This window comes from Phoca vitulina, unplaced genomic scaffold (genome assembly GCF_004348235.1).
Source record: "Phoca vitulina isolate PV1807 unplaced genomic scaffold, GSC_HSeal_1.0 scaffold65, whole genome shotgun sequence".
In the NCBI taxonomy this organism is placed as follows: domain Eukaryota; kingdom Metazoa; phylum Chordata; class Mammalia; order Carnivora; family Phocidae; genus Phoca; species Phoca vitulina.
The window spans coordinates 5,833,797-5,858,698 of NW_022589768.1; the positions used below are offsets into that span (position 1 = coordinate 5,833,797).

The window sequence follows — 24,902 nt, forward strand, 5'->3', positions numbered from 1 at the left end:
GTAGTGTACCCAAGACAGCAAAATCTGACCTTTAGAGCTCTCTGTTTGTTATCCTCCCTTTTCAGTAAAACCCAATGTTTGTCAAGATTGTAGTCAATAGTAAGTAAAACTTACTATTAATGATAATACTTGGATATGTTGCAGATAAAACACATTACATATTACTTTGTTGATTTGTAGGTGCCCTAAAAGGCTGGAATTGAGATCAGTTCTGTTCTTGCTGTTATCCTTTATGATGCAAGAGAGGGTTCCCTAGTTGAGAACCCTTTGTCAGGCTTGATGTTTGTATCAATCTAGGTAGATGAGGTAATATATAACTCCAAAATTCCAGTAGTTTATATAGCAACAGGGTTTATTTCTCACTCATGCTGTGTGGCCGTTGTGGTGTCTCTGTTCACTATAGTCACTTGGGTGTTCAGGCTGATGAAATCCTCCTCAACATGTACTTCCAGCTGGACACTTGTGCCCTGGCTCTGAAAGTGCCGCGCTGTACCCACTATACTCACTGTACTCACGTTTCATTGGCCCGGGCAAGTCACCTGCCCACACCTAAGTGGCTAGGGAAGTGCCTTCCTGCCATGTGCCCAGGACTGGGGGAAACCTGCAATAGCTTTGAGTGTTACTAATGACTACCACACTTTTTTCATTTATTTTCTTAGAGGGAAAGCTGACGTTTGCTTCAGGATCAGTTTACGGGCAGGAACCTAGAAGTTTTGGTATCCGAAAGATACAGGAATGCTCGTGAAAGAGGGAAGCATGGTTGACTCTTAGAAAAAGGCATCTCATGTAATAGCTTTTCAGTTTCTCTACCAGAATGTATGACATTCCTATCCTATACCTCTCACATGAATTTAAGGTGATTTAGGAAATTAAAATTCCTTAACAGAGTAAATTGCTTCCTTATCTGGGAGACCAATACCTCTTTCCTTGTAAAGGCTTTCCTCAAATCATCTATCCTTACCTTGGCTCTCTGACCTAAAGTACTAATGTCTGTTGAGAATGTTTGTCTTTTTTCCCCCTCTGTTTATCAGATGAATAACAAACATTTACTAATGAGAAGGACCCTGTGCTAGATATGGAGATACAAAGATGGAAAAGACAAATGCCCTACCCTCAAGAAGCTGATAGTCCAACTAGAAGGTTGAATCCCATAGAGACGTTCCTTGGTCTTGGAGTAAGCAACATTTTTGGAAAAGATGCCATAAGTTGAGTGCAATTTCTCGGTAGGCATGGTGTTATATGAGGGAGCTCTTGTCTTGCACTACTTTTTATAGAAGTGAGCACAAGTACTGCATTTAGTCACATATATATAGTATATCTGCATATTGTACTTTGTAAAACTAAAGTGTATATGAATTATTGATATAGAATAATATAGTACCTGTGAGTTCTTTGATTTGATGATATGTGATCCGTGGTAGAGAAAGAAAAGCAGGACTTTGAAGAGATGGCTGTTTCTGAGGCTAGGCTCTGAAATGGGAGTGGCCAGGGTAGATGGCGGCCCCCCTGCGCTCTGGCTGGGTGTCTGGGGTCCTATAGACATGGAGCGTGTTAGGCAGCCTACTGAGCGCAGTGGCCTTTGCTGAGTCATAACAACACGGGTGAGGCTGGGCAAGTACCACAGGTGTGGCGGCCCAAAGTCAAGTAGCTGGGGAAAAACCCGAGCAGTGTGCGGTAGAAGATCAGTGCTGCCAGAGAGGAGCAGTGAAAGCTGAATAAATTCCTGAGTAGAGCATTCATCAAGGGGAGGGGTAGTCATAAAAAGGGAAATTAATATTGAGTGGGCAGCTGCCTGGTGCCAGGCATTGCGCTAGGAACTTTATGCCCAGTCATCTTTTATAAAGGAGGTGGTAATACCCCTGTGTAACAGATCAGCAAGCTGACGCTCAGGCTAAAATGCCCGGAACGTTAAAAACCCACATTCTTTGCATTAAAGCTCAGATCTCAGAATTTGAGATAAGTTTTAAAGCATGAATATTATGATAGATATGTAGAAAGTTACAGAATTTGTCTATTTTTAATTCCAAAACCAGAATTCAAGGAGACAAAGCAGTAGGAAGTGACGGTATGGCGAAGGGTGGGGAGGAGCGTGTGAACGTTCGGGGAGACTTGGAACCACCCATAAACTCAGCTCCATCTACACAGAGTCAGCCAATGCAGGCATTATCAGCATTTCGGGTAGTGCAGTTTTTCACTGAATTGCTGGTATTTAGCATTCCTGACCCCCTCGACCAAATGCCAGCAGGGCCCCTGCCTGATACACATGCAGGTGCCCTCTGGGGTGGGAGCACAGTGTGAAGGAGTGAAGGGTGAGCAGACCTGAGATCCTCGTCCTCTGTGGTGCTGCGTCCAGTGGGCATTTTCCAGGGATCTTCTCACCGAGCCGTTTGCACACTTCCTCCTCCTTAAAGCATTCTTTGTTCCTAGTTCCCATCGTACATGTTTACCTGGTCTTTTCTATACCTTTCTGGCCATTCCATCTGGCCTTTTAGGCTTCTTCTCTCGTAGTTTAGTCCCTCTTCTCTTCTTTTAGATGCTGTCTTCTTAGGAAATCTCATACAGTCATCTGTTTGCTGGTGACTTCTAAATTACCAACTGAACTCACTTCAGTTCAGACTCACTCACATCCAAAACTGAATCTCTAGCCCCCTGCATCTCCAGACTGACAATTCTGATTCACCCTTCAAGGAAGGGTGAAATGTTCGAGAAATGTTGGTACCATGTGCATATATTGCCTGTTTATTGCTTGGGGTCTTAAGGTTCACTGCACTGAAGAATACAGGTAGTTCTCTCTCTCTACGAGCTTTATTGCCTAGCACAGCAAACAGTTAAATTACTCTCTGCTGCTCTAAGGCAAAGTCTGAGCTTGAAGCTGGATAAATTGTTAGATGGTTTGCAAACTAGCCCCTTCACCCTAGCCTAGGAACTATGATTTATGCCCAGAGCACAAATGGGGAGGGCCAAGGGAGTGTGTGCCAAGAAAGGCTAATGGCCCAGAGTGTGCCTTAGGATATGTTTATGAGTCTGAAAGCAGATGTATCTGCAGGCTTGGTGAAAACAATTAACTACATTTAATTCTCAGTCACTGTGAAATCTTTGTGGCCTTATCTGTTTATGACCTCAAGAATTAAGGTTCACATTCCGTAGAGAACAAATTGTTGAACCCATTTGTGATGTCAGCTGGGTCTGTACCATGGTACCATAAGATACTTACAGCAGCTGTGGCAGAGACCTGCCTGGGCCCACCCCTGCTGGTTTAACTGCTGAGAGTACTGAAGAAAAGTCATCTGGTCAAAGCCAGGAGCTGAGTACTTCCCTGTTTTTTTGCCCAGTCACTACATAAATGCGGCCCTTTAGATTTTCAGAATCTACATACCTGAATTTGCCCTGCATGTATCATGTTTAATGATGTTGGTTATGGAAACCTCAGGAAAGGAATGGAAGGCTCTCTGCTGACTGGGCCCAACCTCTTGGGCTTTAAGATTGCTGCTCCTTTCCCTCCCTACAGAGTGAGAGAACTGGGTATGTGCCCCGTATCTCAGTTCCTGGGTACCCTGCTGGCTTTCTCTTTGTGCATTCACCTTTGAGCACACATGTGCTTTGATCTAGATGGGGGATGACATCTATATTTCTTTCTTTTCTTTTTTTTTTTTTTAAAGATTTTAAAAATGTATTTTATTTTAGAGCGAGAGAGCGAGAGTGCCTGTGCGCAAGTGGGGGGAAGGGGCAGAGGGACAGGGAGAGAATCCCAAGCAGACTCCGTGCTGAGCACCAAGCCTGACGTGGGGCTTGATCCCACGACCCTGAGAACAGGACTCGAGCCAAAACCAACAGACGCCCAACCGACTGAGCTACCCAGGTGCCCCACAACATCTACATTTCATTCTGATCAAGCTAAAGGCTATGTTTCCCAGAGTGTGCGATACCCCTTCATCTGGATGACCTGCCACCACACCAGACCACTCATATTCTCCATCCACCTCCTTTCCTGCCTACCTTTCACTCACTAACCTCTCCACCCAGTATCTTCTCCTCAACTTCCCCAGCCTGTGGGCAACATCCTCTTTCTTTAAGGCATGGAGACTCAGGGATGCCTCCTTTTACCTTCTAGTTCTAAGTGATCACCAGGTGGTCTTGATTCTTCTTTCAGTATTTTCTCCAAGTTCACTTCTACCTTTTCTTCTCTTTTTTCTTTTTTTTCTTTCCATGACCTAAATCCAGGTAACTAACATGTAGCTCCAGCAGCTATATGCAATCTTTCCCCCAACCTCCCTCACTGGTCTGATCTTCCATAGAAAACATTCCTACCATTTTCCCTTCGTTCGACATTCTTCCCTTTTGCTTCCAGGGATCTCTGGATTGTGGAGCCTCATGGCTCTTAGGATCTCTCTGCTTGGGGACCCAGACCCCTCAGGCCCATGAGACGTGTCTTCCATACATACCATGCCAATTCGCACCTTTCTGCCCGTGCCCACACCAGTCCCCCTTCACTCCCAGCACCCTCACGTCCCCCTGTCAAGCTTTCCAGGCTTCAAGGCCCAGCCCACGTTTTACATTTGATGAACTCTTCTCTGAATTCCAGTGTTCTGGTTCTCCAAGTTATTTGTCTTGCCCTTGCTCTAAAGTTTTTAGTCCTAATTGTTTCCAGTATATGGAATAATGTCCATTTGTAATGCTGTGTTGGTTTTCTGAGCAGCACAGGGCACTCAAATATAGTTGATTGGTTGACATGTAATAAATGTCCTAATTCTGTATCTGTGTATCTGTTTTTTTGTTTGTTTTTAATTTTCAAAGTACTTTTCAGATACAATGTCTGATCAGCACAGGGAGAGGCCTCTTCTGTAAACAGATTTTTATTAGTTTTTGACTTTGAAGGTTTCTGACCTGTGCATGCTCCCTAGTTTTCAGGGTAGGACACTCTCAGCTTTGCGTTGCTCCCTTGGGAGATGGATAACCTTTGGATTGGTGCAGAAGAGCACTGTGTTCCTTGAGGGGATTCTTCCTCAAGTGGCCTTGTAGACTTCTGACTTTACTGGATTCTAATTGTGTGACTTAGGCAACCCTCTTGAAGACCTCCTTGTGCCTCACTGTCTTCACTTGTACAACGGGGATGATACCATACTTCATTGATTTTTAGACTCCCATTTTTGGTAATATTTTTGATTTTAACATCTCAAGTCAAGATTTGTCTTACATCACTGGAATTTCATAGTTTAATTGGCAACATTTTTCTCTTTTAGTGGTACATAAAGTAATGGTGTGTTTTATAATCAGTGGGGTACAGTAACTTGGCTTTGGTGAAGTACAGTAACAGCTACCGCTCTTGGTTATTTTGAGGATTGGATTTAGTGAGTAATTGCCAAGTTCAACAAATGGTGATCTTTATTTTTACTTTTTTCCCCACTGTTCTCTTTGGCTCCAGTATTACTCCCTTAAATCCATCCTTTACACACCCACCTAATGACATTAAAAATGTGTTTTGACTGTCTCCCTCCCTCGTCTGAATTATTCAGTGGCTCTGTATCCTACACAGCAGTGATTCTTACAGAGAAGGAGGACATGCCTCGCTCCTTGCCCTGCCTCCTGAGAACCCTTATGAATGCGAAACGACACCTGAGTGATTGAGGAAGTGTGTCATACAAATGGGTTTTCATGAGTGTAGAAAGAGTTGGGGACCACTGCCAACGGGATGGCACTGAGGCCCCTTCACATTGTTTATAAAGACCTCTGACATCTGTCCCAGCCTGCCTCTCTAGGCTCACCTCTCACCATTTCCTGCTTCGAACTTTGTGCTACAGCAATACTGAGTTATTGATATAACTTGTCTTTAGGGATGTCATAGCTTTATAAGTTTTTGACCCAGCTCAGAAAGGGCTGGAGAGGGTGGAGCAGGGTCCAAGGCCATCCCAGAAGCAGGGCTTTAGAAGGAATGGGAACTTCATCTCCTTAGGAACAAGTTTGTGGATCGGAGCCTGGCATTTAGAATTTTTTCTTGATGGTCACATAAATTGTTCTTCCTTTACCTGACTGCCTGCCATTTGGTCAGATTAAAAAGAGTGATAGAATCCCAGAGTAGAGGGCAGGGACTTATTCTTTGCTGCTTCACTGGGCAGAGGTAAGGCCAGGGGATGGAAGTGGTTCCAAGCATACTACAGCTCAGAACAGTTACGTTCTGACAGTTACTGCTGTCTACTTAGGTGAAGGATCTATTCTGTCTCAAGAGCTAAAGAATACCTGCAACGGGAAGGAGGTTGGACAAGATGACTTTGATTGTAATTACTCCATTACCTAGTATTCATCAAGTACTTATTTATATTTCAGACACATAATAGCTAAGTGCTTGAAATACAATGTCTCATTTATTTCCTGCATCATCTTACTTTGTCTTTGGACTAGGCCAATCAGATGAGAACTGTAATTCTCCCCATTTTACAGAAGAAGAAACTGAGCTTAGAAATAGGAAACCTCAGTTTCCGTAAGGCCACACAATACTGATAAGTAGCAGAGACAGAATTCAGACCGTAGGCTTGCTGATTCCAGAGTCTACGCTCTCCATACGCTGCCCTTAGTGTCCTCTCCTGCTCTGGCATCCTCAGTGTGGAAGGAGATGTATCTGGGTCATGTTTTGTTAGCAGGTAATCCATCAGAGAGAGGATAAAACTCAAGAGGACAAGGCCTGGCTCATTTTCTTTACCTAGTACTGTGCTTAGCATTTGGGACCAGTATTGTAAAATACTGAAGATAGGCAGGAAATGAAGGAGGATGAAACAGTAGATGGGTAAGGAAAAGTCCTGCTGGGACATCTTTAAAAATTTACTTCACAGAGCACTCCCAACTCATAATAGGCATTCTTTTTTTTTTTTTTTTTCCCTTAAGAGATATTATTTATTTATTTGACAGAGAGAGACACAGTGAGAGAGGGAACACAGGCAGGGGGCGTGGGGGAGGGAGAAGCAGGCTCCCCGTGGAGCAGGGAGCCCGATGTGGGACTCGATCCCAGGACCCTGGGACCATGACCTGAGCCGAAGGCAGACACTTAACGACTGAGCCACCCAGGCGCCCCCATAATAGTCATTCTTTGGGAAAAAGTAAAAAATGAGGAAAGAAGGAATAATACGCAATGAGCATGCTGTGCTGCAGTCACCTGTACGTAGTGTCAGACACGAAGCCAGCGAGTGAGGAATCCTCTTATTAAAGAATTGTCAGCAGAGCACGGAGAATAGTTAATGAGTTGCAGGGCGATCTGCCGTCCTCTCTGCCCAGATGCCTTTTCCTCCAGTTATCAGTCGAGACCCACCCTCCTCTGAACTCCCATAGCATTTTGTACTTGGGTCATAGTACTATCACAGCCTTCCTTTTATTACAGTTCATTTTGTACATGTTTTATCTTCCTTAATTTGATTCTGAGCCTTTTGAGGACAGGGTTCACATCTTATCTTCTTTCCTCCTTCCAGCTCTTACCATTCTGTGATGTTAAGCATATTTGAAAACACATTGTTACAGGTAACATCCTTTTGGTGAAAACGAGTGAATGCCTCAAACCTAGCACATCATCTTGTGTATAGCGAGTACAGTGGGCTCACATGCACACGTTTAGCTTATACGGATTCAGCTTTCACCCTTTGGAACAAAGATGGAGGATAACAATTCCAAATACAGAATGGTTCCATCCACAATTCTACTCAGTTCGTGTGTGCCTGCAGTGAGGGTGACTCCGGCTCTTCTTTGTCTCTGCTCTTTAACACCTATCATGTGCCTCTCATAAACATCATCTGGTGCTTGGAGTGATTGTAGTGCTTAAAGATACAGTACAGCTTTTCGGTCTGTGGCCCCTAACCAAGCCGGCCACTTCAGCAGTGCCGTTGGTGGAGGAAGACTACAGGCGATGTAAGGGATGTGCGGCTACACATGTTTCTGTCTCTTCTGGTGGCTTACAACTTAAACTGATGTAAGATGAGATTTCACTAGACTCATTCCTGTGTTGTTGAAAGAGTGTGTGATCATATGAATGTGAAAAAGAAGGAAAATCAAGGGTGAGGGATTGAGGTTTGTGGAGTTACGTGACAAGACATCTGGAAAGAAGCGGTGCAAATGTCCTGTCTCCATCTGAAGATTAGGAGATCATAAATGTAGTTCAGGAGACACTCATAACAAGGAAAAGAGAAAAACGGAACTTTACAAAGCAGGTTGTTTCTTTGCCTGCTTTCTTTAATAGCTGCTTGGGACCAGACAACCCTGTGGCTACGTCCCCCAGGGGCATCTCAGAGTCAGGGTGCATTCACTAACGGATATTAACAACGAGCAGCGAAGAAAAAGCTAAATTGTGTTGACTGTATTCTGTTTTAGAAGTCATAAGAATGTGAAGTATACTTTTTTTGTCTTTTTTTACCATTCTATACCCAGGTAGTTTATTTTCCACCTAGTAATTCAGCATCAACAGTTTTGTTATGTAATGTTTCTCTACAGCATAATTTCTTTGGCAGTGCAGATACTTTAGAGTAACAAAATAATAAATAATCCCAATGCCTCTCTGCTGTCCCTTGTGTCATTGCTGTTGTTTATCTCACTTATACATAAGCATGAATATACATACAAGCATGCACGTAAAAACACTCGTTGCTTCTTTCTTTTTTTTTTTTTTTTTTTTGCCTTGCTTGCCATTTATCTTTTTATTCTAGCTGGGTGCATCAATCTCCAAATTCCAGATTTTGAGGTTTGTTTTCTCACCCTTCAAAACAATATAAAACCTGGAGCTCCTAGTCTTGTGTTAATCATTCTGAATCAGTTTTTCTGGGATATCATCTGATCTTTTCAATATGTAAAATCAAGTTATGTATTTTTTCTATTAATCTTTGAATATATTTCCTCTCTCCTATTGTTCCATTTCTTTTTCTGGTATACCAGTTATGCACATGTTGTATCGCTCTCTTTTAAAAAATTTTTTTACTTTTTGACCCCCTTGACACATTTCTCCCACCCCCTTCACTATCATCCCCTTTCTCCCTGCCTCTGACAACCATCGTCTGTTCTCTATATTTATGAGCTTGGTTGGTTTTTTTTTGTTTGTTTTTTTGTTTGTTTTTTTTAAGATACCATATATAAGAGGGGCACCTGGGTGGCTCAGTCGGTTGAGCATCCGACTCTTGGTTTCGGCTCAGGTCATGATCTCAGGGTTGTGAGATCGAGCCCTGTGTGGGGCTACACACTCAGCATGGAGTCTGCTTGGGATTCTTTCCCTCTCCCTTTCCCTCCCCCTTTGCCTCTTCCCCCCTCCCCCCCACAGGTGCATGTGCACTCTATCTCTCTCTCTCTAAAATCTTTAAAAAAAAGATTCCATATGTAACAGAGATCATACAGTATTTGTCTTTCTCTTTCTGACTTATTTCATTTAGTGTAATGCCCTCAAGGTCCATCCATGTTGTCATAAATGGCAAAATTTCCCTTTTTGTGGCTGAATAATGTTCCAGTGTGTGTATATATATTCCACAATTTCTTTATCCATTCATACATTGATGGACACAGATTTTTTTCCATGTCTTGGCTATTGTAAGTAATGCCACAGTGAACATGAGGGTACATGTATCTTTTCAATTTCGTGTTTTCATTTTCTTCAGATAAATATCCAGAAGTGGAATTACTGGATCATAGGATGATTCTATTTTTAATTTTTTGAGGAACCTCCATACTGTTCTCCATGGTGGCTGCATCAGTTTACATTCCCACCAACAGTGCATGATGATTCCCTTTTCTCCACATCCTCGCCAACACTTGTTATTTCTTGTCTTTTTGATATTAGCCATTCTGACTGATGTGAGGTGATCTCCTTGTGGTTTTGATTTGAATTTCTCTGAGGACTAGGGATTTTGAGCATCTTTCCATGTATGTATTGGCAATCTGCATGTCTTCTTTGGAAAAATGTCTATTCATATCTTCTACATTTTTGAAGGTTTCCATTAAAATAGTTTAATATGGTGAGTTAACGTTTGACCCTTTCATGCTATGTTTTGTCTCTAGCTAGAGAATCAACTTCCCAGTGGAACCAGGTATGCCTGGTACTTCTCTATGTGGTGCTTGTTGTTCATTGCAGTTACATCTACATAGACACTCAGCCGACGGTTGTTGAGTCTAATTACCATGGTTCATTTGCAGACAAGTGAAATGAAAGGCAAGCCACGGAGATGAGGACGGGCAGTCCTCAGCATGTTTCAAAACTGATAAAATATTGGACTTTGGAACGAAAGTAGGGAGAAGAGAGAAGGCTTGGGTAGCAGGTTTCTGAAACGCCTTTTTATGTCCTCTTCCCCTTTTCATTTCTCTCTAAAATAGATAATATGGGAACTAGAGGCTGACTCTGGGCCAAGATGACTCTCATACGACTTTCTTTTCCCCTTAGCAGTACTGAGCCCATGCTTTGGCCTCTTGAGAGCCACTGCCATCCAGTGTGGACAAGGAGGTGATGGAGACCTCATCCTACTGAGAATTTCTTCCCTCCTCACTCTCCAGAGGTCTTTCCTAGGAATTAATGAAACCAGCCAAGCCAAGAAGAGGTCAAAAAAGTTATCAGCACTTAGCTTTTTTTTTTTTTTTTTTTTTTTTAAGTAACCTCTACACCCAGCGTGGGGTTGAACTCACAACCCCGAGCTCAAGAGCCACATGTTCTTCTAACGGAGCAGCCAGGCACCCCAGCACTTAGCTTTTAATATAGCAGAGTATATACCTTATATATAAGAAAGTGATTCTTTCTTAAAACGTAAGTATGAAAATATTGGTATCCTACTGTCCCAGTACAAGCACTGTGGCTGTGCTCTTTCGTATTTGATTAGTGTTTTACTGTCTTCTGTGTGATAACACGGTTGTTTTTAGAAAGATATGAAAGTAGGAGTAGGTAGTGGGGATGGAGCCCTTGCCTTTTGTGGTACTATAGGCTTTTGTCCTCCAATGCAAGAATCTGGGGTGGGATTGATCTAGTCCAGAGGCTTCTGTGGATGGGATTAAGCCTGGAGTGTGGTGTGCCTTCACGTGCCACTGGTGTCTCAAAAGATCTTACCGACCCCCTCTGCCTGAGGAGTTCTGCTAGATAGGTTCCTGCCATCCCAGTATAGAACTGGATTTTACTAAAGAAGCAGTATTATTCATGGTATTTAGATGTAGATGTGGGGCTGCTCAGTGATACTACGTTCTAGGTAAGCATTATGGATTTAAGTCCGCTTTTGTGAGCTGATAGCATGAGAAACTTATTGTATCTACAGAAAAATTCATTGTAAGTTTAATACTTAAACTTATGGAACATGGCCAGTTTAGGGTGTGAAGACTGTGTTTTGACTAGAGGAAAAAGTAATGTCTTGTTTGTTATCTTTAGGCTCCAGATCAGTTTGCTTTTAGTGATGGTCTCTGTTGACCTGGGACTGGATTCAGTACTTTTTTGACTTCAGTAAGAAACATAACCAAGGATAGAACTCTGGCAGATCCTGGAATCCTCTGTCCTTGTATAGGGTTGCTGAAACCAACTTGTGTCCATCCCCAGCTGTGTGCCTAAGGAGCATCTCTGTCCTTGAAGTGACACTTTTATGTTCCCTCTTAGACTCTTGATCCTGACATGAAACTAGCAAGTTTATTTTAACCCACTTTTATCTGTAGAGGTTAACTCTGTGTCCTGGACAGTAGAGCTTGTTTCTCAGTTCCAGAATGGGAAGTCAGGCCAACTCAAAAAGCCTGTGCCTCGTCAAAATCAGGACTTTTGAACTAGACGACCTTCTTTCATCCATTCAGCCAGCATTTATGAAGGCTCTGCTGTAACCCAGCACAGTGCTTAGTGCTGGAGACCCAGAGATGAAGATGACATAGACTCTACCCTCAAGAGGTGCCTGGGTGGTGTGTTCGGTTGAGCATCCGACTCTTGGTTTTGGCTGAGGACGTGATCTCAGGGTTGTGGGATCGAGCCCCGTGTTGGGCTCTGTGTTCAGTTGCAGTCGGCTTGTCCCTCTCTCTCTGCTCCTTCCCCTGCTTGTGCGCTCGCTCTCTCAAATTAATAAATAAAATCTTAAAAAAAAAACAAAAAAGAAATCTACCCTCAAGGAAAATCATGGTCGAGGGAAAGAGGCAGGCAAGTAAAAAATATGACAGCGCACTAAATGAAGTACCTCAGTAGAAATGCACAGGCTCCAGTACTGTCACTGAGAAGAGGGTGATTGTCTCAGCCGAGAGAGCCCTTAGCCTTTCTTGAGTTTACTTGGCCCAAGCTGTGGGGATTCCACACCTCAAATCCTGGAAGAATGTCTCTGATTTTTACAGAACTGCTTAACAGGATCAGCATAAAGAATGGTAGAAGGTAGTGAAGGTTAGGATTAGAAATCTCAGCAGAGTCAGCGGCAGTACAAGCCCTTGTTCCAGTTTGGAGAAGGGCTTTCTTTGCTTCAGGGAGTCCCAGCAGGTTCAGTAGTCATTAAACTCTCCTCTGATGCCTCCTGGTGTCCTTTTCCCCCTTTCTGTGCATCTTTGCAGTAGAACTGCTGGTCAAGCCTTTTTTGGCCCAGAACCTCTGACTCAGGTTCTTTAGAACAGGAGAGTCGCACTTCCTAGGAGTGCCAGAACCGTACCTAAGCACTGTTGAATCCTCAGCATGCACCAGATTTGTTCTTCCTATTTCATCTAGTCATGAACTGGGTCACAGAAAAACTTCCTGGGGGAGCCCTACAAGCCACAAACTTGTAGGTCCCCATCCTGAAGGACACTCATTATTGCCTCTAGGGAATGAGATGGGGAAGGTCTCAGACAGTTAACTTATATTGATAGGAAAGAACAGTGAGGCCAAATTAGATCCCCACAGAATCCAGTTCCAGAAGTAGGTATCTTCAGGGGTGGGAGGACAATGTGACAACTTCTTAGAAAAGAAGAACAAAGGAATACCATTGTCCAGATATGTTGGGAGGATAGGATAGTACAGAGGCTTGATAGCAGGTTAGATTGCCTTTAGAGGAATCGACATTTTTTTAAACATTTTATTTATTTATTAGAGAGAGAGAGCAAGCACAAGCAGGGGGAGGGGCAGAGGGAGAAGAAGAAGCAGGCTCCCCACTGAGCAGGGAGCCAGCCACAGAACTTGATCCCAGAACTCTGGGATCATGACCTGAGCCGAAGGCAGACGCTTAACTGACTGAGCCACCCAGGTGTCCCAGAGGAATAGATATTTTGATTCTAGTAATGACAATTGACACTTGAACAATGCAGGGTTAGGAGCACCAACCCCCAGCACAAATCCGTGTATAACTTTTGACTGTCCTCCAAAACTTAACTACTAATAGCCTTCTGTTGACCAGAAGCCTCACCAATAACATAAGCAGTTGATTAAAACATATTTTATATGTTCCATGTATTCTTACCATAAAATAAGCCAGAGAAGAGAAAGTGTTATTAAGAAAATCCTAAGGAAAAGAAAATATATTGACAGTACTGGAGTGTATTTATAAAAAAAAAATCTGTGTATAAGTGGATCCACAAAGTTCAAACCGTGTTGTTCAGGGGTCAACTATATTTTACTTTTTGATTGTTTTGAGGGATTTTAAGAAAAAAAATTTAAATAGGACCGAATTATAAACACCAGCTTTTACTCATTAAAGTGTGGCCATAAATTTATGTTTCTTTGATCTTGTAAAATATGAGTTTCCACCCAGCATTTTACCTGTTAAGATTTCAGATTCATGACCCAAAGTATCTTTTCTTTTGCCTTCCTCTTACATCAGGTTGGCCTGTTGGTTTATTGGAGTTATCTCAATCTTATGTTCAGTTGAAGCTCCTCTGGTTGTGATTATTTCTAGGTCAGAATACCATTGGATTTGCCAAGAACTAAGAAATCAGTAGTGCTTTTGTTTAAATTCTCTTAATGGGTACTTCTGAATGAGTTTTGGTATTGTCATTGTTTTAGACGGTTGTCAAAATAGCAGAGAGCTATGAGTTATTATTACTTGATAATTCATGTTTGTTTGGTGCACTTGATGTTAGGCTGGGTTTAGGGTTCCTGAGGACCTTTATTTTAGCTCTTTGCTTTCTTCTATTCTTGCGTTTTTTATTGCCACCTACATGACTCAGATTTTAGGTTTCCTTTTCCCCTGCCTCCTCTTTGTTGGTTTGGTACTTTCAATTCTCAATGTTTTCTGAGGTACTCACCTACATTTCTGCTGGCGTCCTCAAGGTCAGTCCATCTGTCAACTCTGGTCATTCAACAGGACCATTCTTTGTGATCTGACTGTATCTAGTTTCTTAGGTGCATGAGTTTGGTATTGATTCTTCTTTTTTTATTCAAGAATAATTAACAGTACAGTGCTACATTAGCTTCAGGTGTACGACGAAATGGTTCAGCAGTTCTGTACATTACTCAGTGTTCACCATGGCAAGTGTACTCTTAATCCTCTTTATCTGTTTCACTCCTCCCCCCACCCCTCCCCTCTAGCGACCCCTCTGTTCCCTGTTTTTAAGAGACTGTTTTTTTTGTCTGTCTCTTTTTTCCTTGTTCGTTTGTTTAGTTTCTTAAATTCCACATATGATTGAAGGCATATGGTATTTGTCTTTCTCTTTTTGACGTCTTTCACTTAGCATAATATCCTCTAGGTCTATCATCTGTATTGTTGCAAATGGCCAGAGGTCATTCATTTTTATTGCTGAGTCATATTTGTGTGTGTGTGTGTGTGTGTGTGTGTAGTATTGATTCTTGGCAGCCTTCTCTACACACCCATGCTTAGCAACCTCCAACTTTCTCATGTCCCCTCTGTCTGCACTCGAAGAAATGTTATTCCTTTCACGGTCACTTCATGTTCAGTGGAAGGGGTCTTCACTGACTTGTCAGATTAACCTGGGCAGCTGGGAAGCTGACCTTTAGTTCCTCATCCTTTGCTCATTTATAGCACATGAGTCACTATGCTGACCAAAGGGCAGCTGTGATATTTGTAGACCTGTTGATGCCAGTCAAACTGGTATTGTAATTACCTAACTTAATAATATACAGATAAATGAGCAAAGAGAATTGTTCTATGAAAACTAAGGTGAACACTTTGGAAAGGCTAGTTACATAAAAAAGGAAATGAAGTTGAATCAGATTCGGGCAAGATAACTGTAGAAGACTAGAGGTGGAGGAACCTAAAAATCTAGGAGTCCATACTTAGTGCTCCATGGGGGGCTCAGTTCTCCCTGTGCTTAGAGAAACTGATATATATGGTTGACTTTGATGTAGGAAAAGTGGGCATAGAATTCTGGTCCGCAGGAAAGATCTCGTTGGCCCCAAGGTACAAGTTTGGTGGCTCTCAAAGTGTTGTTTATAGCAAGTGACTGGGGGCTTGGATGGGGAGGGGGGAATCACAGTAAAAGTCATGGTAACTGTATCTTTATTACATGAGTTGTTTTAAATGATACGCATTGGCTCTTAGGTACTGAGAATGGGAGAATCAGAGTTCTTGTTCTTCCTCTTTCCTTCCCCGCCCTTGTCTTCCTAATTTCCGCTAGTTGTAGCTTTTCAACATTGTAAGGCACATAGCATTGGCCTCTATTGTCGTTGTGCGCCCCCCCCCCCCCCCCCCCAGCCGTGGCCCTACCTGTAAGCAGACTCAGTGCTCAGGGTCGATCTCTCTGCCCTCACCTCTTGGCTGGCAGAGGTGTTTCCTTTTGTAGATTTCTCCAAAAAGACTCATGGGAACAGTGTTTTCCATGCTGTCGCTCTGGATCAGCAGCCCCCTGGGTACAGCTCTTGGGTTTCACTGCCTCTCATTGGCAGTTGTGTAGGTACTGCATCTTTTTATGCTAGCACTGAATTTTACTGGGGAAATTTTTTAAAAAAAATTTTTATTGTTATGTTAATCACCATACATTACATCATTAGTTTTAGATGTAGTGTTCCATGATTCATTGTTTGTGCATAGCACCCAGTGCTCCATGCAGAACGTGCCCTCCTTTATACCCATCACCAGGCTAACCCATCCTCCCACCCCCCTCCCCTCTAGAACCCTCAGTTTGTTTTTCAGAGTCCACCGTCTCTCATGGTTCGTCTCCCCCTCCGATTTCCCCCCCTTCATTCTTCCCCTCCTGCTATCTTCTTTTTTTTTTCTTTCTTAACATATATTGCATTATTTGTTTCAGAGGTACAGATCTGAGATTCAACAGTCTTGCACAGTTCACAGCGCTTACCAGAGCACATACCCTCCCCAGTGTCTATCACCCAGTCACCCCATCCCTCCCACCCCACCCCCCACTCCAGCAACCCTCAGTTTGTTTCCTGAGATTAAGAATTCCTCATATCAGTGAGGTCATATGATACATGTCTTTCTCTGTTTGACTTATTTCGCTCAGCATAACACCCTCCAGTTCCATCCACGTCGTTGCAAATGGCAAGATCTCATTCCTTTTGATGGCTGCATAATATTCCATTGTATATATATACCACATCTTCTTTATCCATTCTTCTGTCAATGGACATCTTGGCTCTTTCCACAGTTTGGCTATTGTGGATATTGCTGCTATAAACATCGGGGTGCACGTACCCCTTCGGATCCCTACATTTGTATCTTTGGGGTAAATACCCAGTAGTGCAATTGCTGGATCGTATGGTAGCTCTATTTTCAACTTTTTGAGGAACCTCCATACTGTTTTCCAGAGTGGCTGCACCAGCTTGCATTCCCACCAACCCTGTAGGAGGGTTCCCCTTTCTCCGCATCCCCTCCAACATCTGTCGTTTCCTGACTTGTTAATTTTAGCCATTCTGACTGGTGTGAGGTGGTATCTCATTGAGGTTTTGATTTGGATTTCCCTGATGCCGAGCGATGTTGAGCACTTTTTCATGTGTCTGTTGGCCATTTGGATGTCTTCTTTGGAAAAATGTCTGTTCATGTCTTCTGCCCATTTCTTGATTGGATTCTTTGTTCTTTGGGTGTTGAGTTTGATAAGTTCTTTATAGATTTTGGATACTAGCTGGGGGAATTTTCAAGAGTTTGCCCCTCTTTTACGTGATTTGATCTTTTTGCCTGGTTGCAGAAATCTTACCCTCAGGGTCTGTCTTGGCACTGACTGTTCTGGGCCAGTTTTTCCTGGGATATAGTGTGTCCTTTCAGTATGTGGATACTTTTGTTTCAGAAACATCTGGAAGTAGATCTTCATGGAATGTTTATGAGCAACTCTGCCTGTTTGTTTGCTTCAGTTACAGTTCTCCTTTCTGCGCATGCTGCTGGCCTTGGCTGTCTTCCGTAACTCCTGTTCGCTCTCTCTTCCGTTGAGAACCCCTTTCCCGTTTCATTGTATGTGCTTTTGTCCATGTCCCTCCGTTTTGTTCCTCACCATGCTTTCCACAGTGTCTCTTCTCCCTTTTGTTCCTTTTTGTTTTACCCTCATTTCGGTTCATTTTTTCCTTCCACTTCCCTGAGCTGTGCTAGTTGATGCCTTCTCTTCTCCCTGTCTCTCCCTACCTCTCCCGTGAGCACTTGCTCTTCTGCTCTGAGCTCTTTTTTTTTTGTCAGAGAGAGAGAGCACAAGCAGGGGGAGTGGCAGGCAGAGGGAGAAGCAGACTCCCCGCTGAGCAAGGAGCCCGATGCAGGACTCGATCTCAGGACCCTGGAATCATGACCTGAGCTGAAGGCAGATGCTTAACTGACTGAGCCACCCAGGTGTCCCTCTGCTCTGAGCTCTTGCTTCATGGTTTTCTTTTTTCAATTTTGCAAAAGATTTTATTGCTGTTCATCTGCTCTGCAGCAGCGTTTTCCAGTGTGTAGTCTTAGTCTGCCTTTTGGTTTTCCAGTTTCTTCCCTAATTTTATTTGTTGTATCTCTGTATATATCCTGGGCAGATTTCATTTTTATAACTCCTCTTTAAATAGTGAGTTTTTCAGGGACTAGCTCTTTGCGGGATGCTTGTATAGAAGAGGTACCAAGTCTGCGTGCCATGCTCGCTGCAGCTGTTCTCATGATTCAAGGTTCTGGGTGAGTTCATTTACCCTTTCTCTCTCTCCAGCCAGCAGAGATAGGCATCTGTGAGCTTTTCCACGACGCAGATGCTGCCACAGAGTTTAACTCTGTGAGGCAAATATAGCTGGTTTGTGTGGTTTCCTAGCTCCAGGGCCACGGACATTTCTGCCTCTCAAAACCAGGAATCTGTTTGGTCCCAGAGAGCGTGTCCTTTATCTACAAGAAGTCTGTCTGGACAGCTCTTTCTCTCCAGCTCTTGTGTCCCCTCTCTGTAGTATCCGTTCTTTTCTTTCTCTAAAGGAAAGGAACCTTGTTTGAGCTCCCTGCCTTTGACAGCTTTTCTAGCTGTTTTAGAGTCTGGGATTTGGGTTGTCTTCCAGTTTTGTTGAAATTGGGAGTTTGCATTTTTATTTATTTCTCCTGTTTGCACTTAGAACACATCTTGAATAGCATTTTAAAATTATGATTTCATGATTTTCAGTGTTCAAATCAGAAATCTTAACTGACATTTTCTGTTAACCAGTGGCTGGTCCCCATGATATTCTGTATTAGGCTTTCTGCTACACCTTCTCCATCCAGCCTCCACCACCACACTGCCTTCCACCTTCTAAGCACCTAAAGCCCCAGGAATATGCTACTCAGACTTACGAAAAGCCTTTTCATTCAGTCAGTATGCCTCCTCCTCACTGGGCAGTATTCTAGGCCTTGGGGATAGAGCATGGAAGAATTCATACAAGATCTCTGACATACCAAAGGCAAGTCTTAAAATGATTCTGTTTGGACTAGGGGTAAGGGGTGGACAGGGCAGAAGACACAGTTTGGGATTTTGACGCATCACGGGGGAAAGGGTGCAGAACATGAGGTTTGGAGCCAGACAGACCTAGCCCCATTACTCTGTCCTGCTTCTGATACGTGTGACATCGGAATAGCTAATTGACGTTTCCATATTTCACTTTCCTCATATATAAAGTGAAGGTCATATTACCTACCTCATGTGAGTATCGTAAAATTAAATAAGTTACATATGAAGTGCTCATCATGTAGTAGATGCTCAACAAGTACTACTTCCCCATGAAGAAGGGGCTCATTAAACAAAAGGAATAAAATACTAGGAGTACTGGTAAATTTTATGTTACATAAAATTTACCATCTTCATTTTGAAGTGTCCAGTTGAGTAGTGTTAAGCACATTCATGTGGTGGTGTGACCCCTCTCCAGAATTCATCTTGCCCAACTAAAACTCTGTTCCCATTATGTTCCCATTAAACAAGTTCCCATCCCCTCCCACCTTAGCCCCGGCAACCACCGTTCTACTTTATACCTCTGGTTTTGACTACTAGGTACCTCACATAAGGAGGTCATGCCGGATCTGTCCTTCTGTCTCTGGCTTATTTCACTTAGCATAATGTCTTCAGGGTTCGTCCATGCGGTAGCAGGTGTCCGAGTTTTCTCCTTTTTTAAGACCGAATAATACTCCTTTGTATGCATACGTCACATTCATCCTTTTATCCTTTTATCCATCAATGGGCACTTGGGTTGCTCCTGCCTTTTGGTTATTCTGTGGATAATGCTGCTGTGATGATAGGTGTACAAGTATCTTTTCGAAACTTTTGTTTTAATTCCTCTGAGTATATGCCCAGTGGCGGAATTGTTTGATTATACGGCTATTCTATTTTTAAAAAATTTTTTGAGAAACAACCATACTGTGTTCAGAGGCTGATTTCTTGATGGGGAAATATAAAGAGTATAGTTCCCCAACAAGTAATTTTAAGATCAGTCTTTTTTAACATTTTGTTAATTATCTAGATATGAGCGTTTTGCCATCAAATCTCCATTTGCATTTAAGTAATGAAATAATTCCTATTGTATAAAATTTAAGAATGCTGCATGAGTGTGTCTATGTAGACAGAAAAGTGATTTGTAAAACTCAATGTAGGCAAATATACTTTGTGTTTACACATATGCTTTTTTAAGATTTTGCTTATGTATTTAGAGAGAGAGCACACAGTGGGGAGGGGCAGAGGGAGAAAGAGAATCTCAAGCAGACTCCCTGCTGAGCACGGAGCCCGACGAGGGTCTGGATCTCACCACCCTGAGATCATGACATGAGCCGAAATCAAGAGTCAGAGGTTAACCGACTGAGCCACCCAGGCGCTCCAAAACATACGCTTTTATTACACTTCCTCCCTGAGGCCAGAAGATGTACCCTGGTTATATCAATTAATGCATTCCCTCCACTTAACTATGGGCAAAATACGGAGAACTGATGTGCCAGAGAGCTTCATGTGTCAAAAATGCACACGAACAAGCACACAGACACACGGACACATCTTTTGTCTTGACTCTTTGTTGCCTACAGAGTAAATTAACCCTCAAATCCTCCATGGTCCAGTCTAGACGCTAGACCAGTGTGTCTCAACTGGGGGCGATTTCGCCAGGAGACATTTGACCATGTCTGGAAGCATTTTTGGTTGTCCCAGCTGGAGGGGTGCTACTGGAATCTAGTGAGCAGAGCCCAGGGGTGCTTCCGAACATGCTACAATGCCCAGCCCTCCTCCCCAACAGAAAATTATCCAGCCCCAAATGGCAGTGATGCCCAGACTTTAGGCCCAGACTACCTTGTCAGCATTGTCTCCAGCCTCTTGGTAAATCTGCCATGCCAGCCAGATCCTGGTGCTCCTTATACCCAACACCAGCTGAATTGCTTCCTCCAGTGCTTTTCACCTCAGCGTCCTCCTCCAATGTCAGAGCCCAGCTCAGTCCTCTCGCCATCTCCATGAACCTCTGGTCTCTCCAGCCACTGCCCTCTTCCTTCTCAGACTGCTAATTTGGCACTTAATTAACAATAGAAGGTGGTACCTATGATCTTCCCAGCATGACTGAAAGCACCTTGAAGGCCATGTTGATATGATTTGATTTGAAAGAGGAAGCCCCACTCCCCCTTATGGACCCCAGCGGGCACCTCTGACCTGACCCTCTGGGGGTTTCCATGGCAGCCCTCCCGCTACCGTGGGCCACAGCGGTTGAGTCAGCACCACAGCTCCGCGGGCACAGCAGTCGAGCACACCGAGAGTCACCTTTGTTGGGGAGTCCTGGCTAGATGGAACCTGAGCCCAGGTGTGAGCCTGGTACCCAGGCGAGTATTCATGCTGAGCCTGGTTTCTTACCCGAGCTCTAAGAAAGGGATGCGGGCAAGTACAAAAAAAGGTGCCCATTTTGCCGCCAGCGGAGCCCAGGCGGAAGGGTCTATCTTAGGAAGCCTGGGAGACCTCCCACTGGGCAGGGCTTGCTCTGCCACAGCTGGACGGACGGAATGCATCCGTGATGATGGTGATGATGATACTGGTAATGACAGCCATCCTGATGCACCAGAACGTGTTGTGGGGCAGACGCCAGGCCAGGTGTTTGATATAGGTTATCGCGCTCAGTCCTCACCATGGTTCTGGAAGGAAGCTGGAGGACTGAAAGGATAATTTGCCCAAGATCACCCAGCTAACAGAGCAGAGCTGAAATTTTAAACAAGGTCCGTCTGACTTCAGAGCCTGTGCTCTCAGCCACCACCTCCCTGCCTTGAGTGTGGCCAGGCAGTTCCGCAGGTAAGAATGAGCTATCACTGCTCATGGAAGAGATTCATGCTAGGGAATGCCAGGGTGTGGGGGCCATCCGTGTGGGCTCACTTGAGAGGTGGATGACCCAGGGGCTCAGGTGTCTGTTGGGAATCAGGAGCTGGTGTGTCAGGTCCGGCTGCTGGGCTGGTGCCGGAAAGGCCCATGAGGTCTCCGTTAGGGCCACACCCCAGCTACCACGGGGTGCTCTAACCCTTCTTATTTTTGCTTCCCTTCTAGGTGCACTACATCCTTCAGGAGGTGGTGATGGGTGGGATGGTGTTGGAAACCAACATGAATGAAATCGTGGCTCAGATTGAAGCTCAAAACAGGCTGGAGAAATCCGAGGTGAGTGCACAGCTGTACTTTTGCCCCGGCTGGTTCCAACAGCCTGGGGCAGGAGGAGGAATGGATACATGTGTTGGTTTGTGTTGCTGGGAAACCTTAGGGATGTTTTTGCTCCTCTTTCTTCCTTGAGTCCATCAAAACCAATTGACTTGAAGGCCAGTGCTGAAAATTAAACATGTAAGAATTAAGGTTAAAAGTGTGAATGGAAAAGTCAGATGGCACAGGAAGACAAACAGCTCTGGGCTTGGGGGATTATGGCCCATGTTTGTGGTTTGTCATTCCTCCTTTCAAAGCTACACGTTCCCTGGAGGGAGACAGAATGCCCTTCTCAGGTCCCAGCGTGGTTTCCTAGTGCTGTGGCAGTCTGATCTCCCAGCGGCCATTTCTCATGGTGTCTTTCAGAACCTCGGAGTTGCCAGTTGCCTTATTTCCAGTTAGCCTTCTACTCAGCTGCAGTAGAGTATGGGCTGGGTTTGCAAATAACGTACCCCAGCCCACCCCCACATAGTGCTCACAATCGGGGCACCTGACTGGCTCAGTCGGTGGAGTGTGTGACTCCTGATCTTGGGGTTGTGAGTTCAAGCCCCACGTTGGGCATAGAGATTACTTTAAAAAAAAAAGAAAATGCTCACAGTTACTTCTGTCCTACCCCTCTGAGGTCTCTCCATCACCTCCATCAGCCTTCCTGGAGAGTAGAGGCTCCAGGCATACACCTTCAAATGTGGCAGAAATAGCAGAATAAGTTACCTCGTTAATGAGCTGAGCGTCTTCAAGAGCTTCATTGCTCCTTGTAACAGAACTTGATCTTGCAAAACCAGGAATTCCTCTGTCTGTGAGGTCTGGCGGTCCTGCTGAAGAAGCTTTTCCAGACCACAGCTAGAGTGGCACGACAGTTCTTTGAGGGAGGCAGGCCGGGAAGCTTCCAGGAATAGTAAGTGAGTCAGAGGCAAGGGGTTTGGAAAGCAGAAGAATGGAGACGTGCTGGGCAAGAGTAGAACTGGAGTCAGTCTCCTGAAAGCAGTCGGTAAGGAGGAAATGGTTCTGAGAGTCTTGTCGGCTTCTCCCCTTCTCTGCGCACTGCAGGTGAGCCAGAGGGGAGCACCGACCGTGGCCGCCTTCCTCTGTGTTTGTTACCAGCCCTTCCGTGGCCGTGGGTACATCAGACCCATGTCCTTCCTCCCATCTTGCTGCCACATGACATTTCCAAAGCCAGCTCTTTCCCATCTCACAGTGTTCGTTGGCAAGCAGTTGCCCTAAGCTCTGACTTTCCTTTTCCTTGTAAGAGTTTCCCTGTGATTGCACTTGTCTCTAAGAGTCAGCCTCTTCAGGAAGGGTTTTGTCTTGGAGCCTGAAAAGGGCCCCCAATACTATGACTCGGTTGAACCATCTCAGGTTATTGCAGCAAAGCACCTGCACTGTTAGGTGCTGGGGCTACAACACTGCGTAAGCCACAGCCCCTCCGGGAGCACAGAGCGCAGGTCCCTACCCATGGCTCCCGTCAGCCTCGAGATCGTCGTGTTGGCTACCTCTGAGGAATAAGGACGAAAAATCAAAACACGCATTGTGTGTGTTCAGTGTGGACGCTTTCCAGGTCTCTGTCGCTTGTGTTTCTAAGCATTAGGGAGATGACACTGAGTGTGTGTCTCATGCCCCTTCCCATTTCTCCTCAGGGTGGCCTTTCAGCAGCCCCTGCCCGGGCCGTGTCTGCTGTGAAAAACATCAATCTGCCGGAGATTCCTCGGAACATCAACATTGGTGATCTCAACATCAAAGTCCCCAACCTGTCCCAGTTTGTCTGAGGGCCCACGGCTACTGAACTGCAATCCTTGAAGCAAGCCAAGCCAGTCCTGCCGCAGACCCCACTCTGAGACTTAGAAGGGTCAGGCCCCGGGCCCTGCCCCCTGCTGCCGTGGAGTCGGGGCTGGGGGGGCGTCCCGGGTTCACGGCTAGCGTGGGCTTGGTTCTCACATGTGCCGCCTGCCGGCCTCTGATACATGTGGCCACTGCAGATGTGGGGGGGCACCCGGCTTACTCCGTGGGGCTTCACGTGCCCGAGCCACTCGTACCTTTACCTCCCGCATGTAGCCACTCCCAGGGACTGGGCACTGTCTGGGGATCCACCTGCTTCCTAGAACCCACCACTAGGACATTCTCTGCCTAGAGTCTTCATCCTTAGCACCGCCATGCTTCTGAGGTCCTATAGCATTCACTCTTGCTAACGAGGTGCCATAGCTAGAACAGGGCCGACCCTTCAGTTTAGGGTATGTGGTGAGTGGCAAACAAGGGCAGAGTTTGATGAGAACCAGAGTTGCCTCCTGGCTCTACTAGGGTTGTCATGCCCAGAGTCCTTTCGTCTAGGCAAGTTTCCTGGTTCCCACCACCTACAGAATATGTTTCCCTCACTGTCACAGTCCTAGCTCTGTTTGCACAGGACTTGATCCAGATCATGAACCTGATACATGCTGGTAGGGAGAGCACCCCCTTCCCCACGGCTGTTTCTCCAGCTCAGCCACAAGGTCCCTTATCAAAGGGGAGAAGCCCTGCGTCTGTGGAGGGCAAAGCTGACATGTGGAATATCTCAGAATTATGACTCTTTCCAGGTTTAAATACATTCTTCTCATGAGGAGCAGATGGGTCAGTTGCTGTGTTATAAATAATGAATTTTCTCCATACAGGAAAGCCACTGCCATCTACACCCGCTTGTGGAGCAGGAGGGCCTGAGCTGGGATCACTTGTTCTAGAACTGGCACTGGGAAGGCTGGGGACACGGGAAGCGTGCCGGCCAAGACTGGTGGCAGCGCCGCGTCTTCTCCCTAGTGTGGGAGCAGTCCCTCCCTGAGCTCTGCTTATGGGCCCACGCTGTTCCCCACCAGGTGACTGGCTTTGGAAAGCTGTGGGTTTTTACACGTGATGAGAATCTTTCTTTCTGTGGGTAACTTAGAGCTCAGACTGCGCCTTAGAGTGGTGCCTCTTCCAGCACCGCCTCGGGTGCCGGTCTCAGGGCCTTGGGGAGC

The 24,902-nt window shown here is 44.9% G+C and overlaps 1 protein-coding gene across 4 annotated transcripts in view; it reads left to right on the top strand.

Annotated features, from left to right (window-relative positions):
• LOC116624196 (AP-3 complex subunit sigma-2) overlaps window positions 1-24,515 on the top strand; it is a 68,624-nt gene extending 44,109 nt beyond the window's left edge. For all 4 annotated transcript variants that reach the window (XM_032391899.1, XM_032391900.1, XM_032391903.1 and 1 more), the window contains 2 exons: window positions 21,781-21,888; window positions 23,559-24,515. In XM_032391899.1, the coding sequence (XP_032247790.1) occupies window positions 21,781-21,888; window positions 23,559-23,687 (237 nt within the window). In that variant the 3' untranslated portion in view covers window positions 23,688-24,515. The remainder of the gene's footprint in view (window positions 1-21,780; window positions 21,889-23,558) is intronic.
• Window positions 24,516-24,902: the final 387 nt, after the last annotated feature.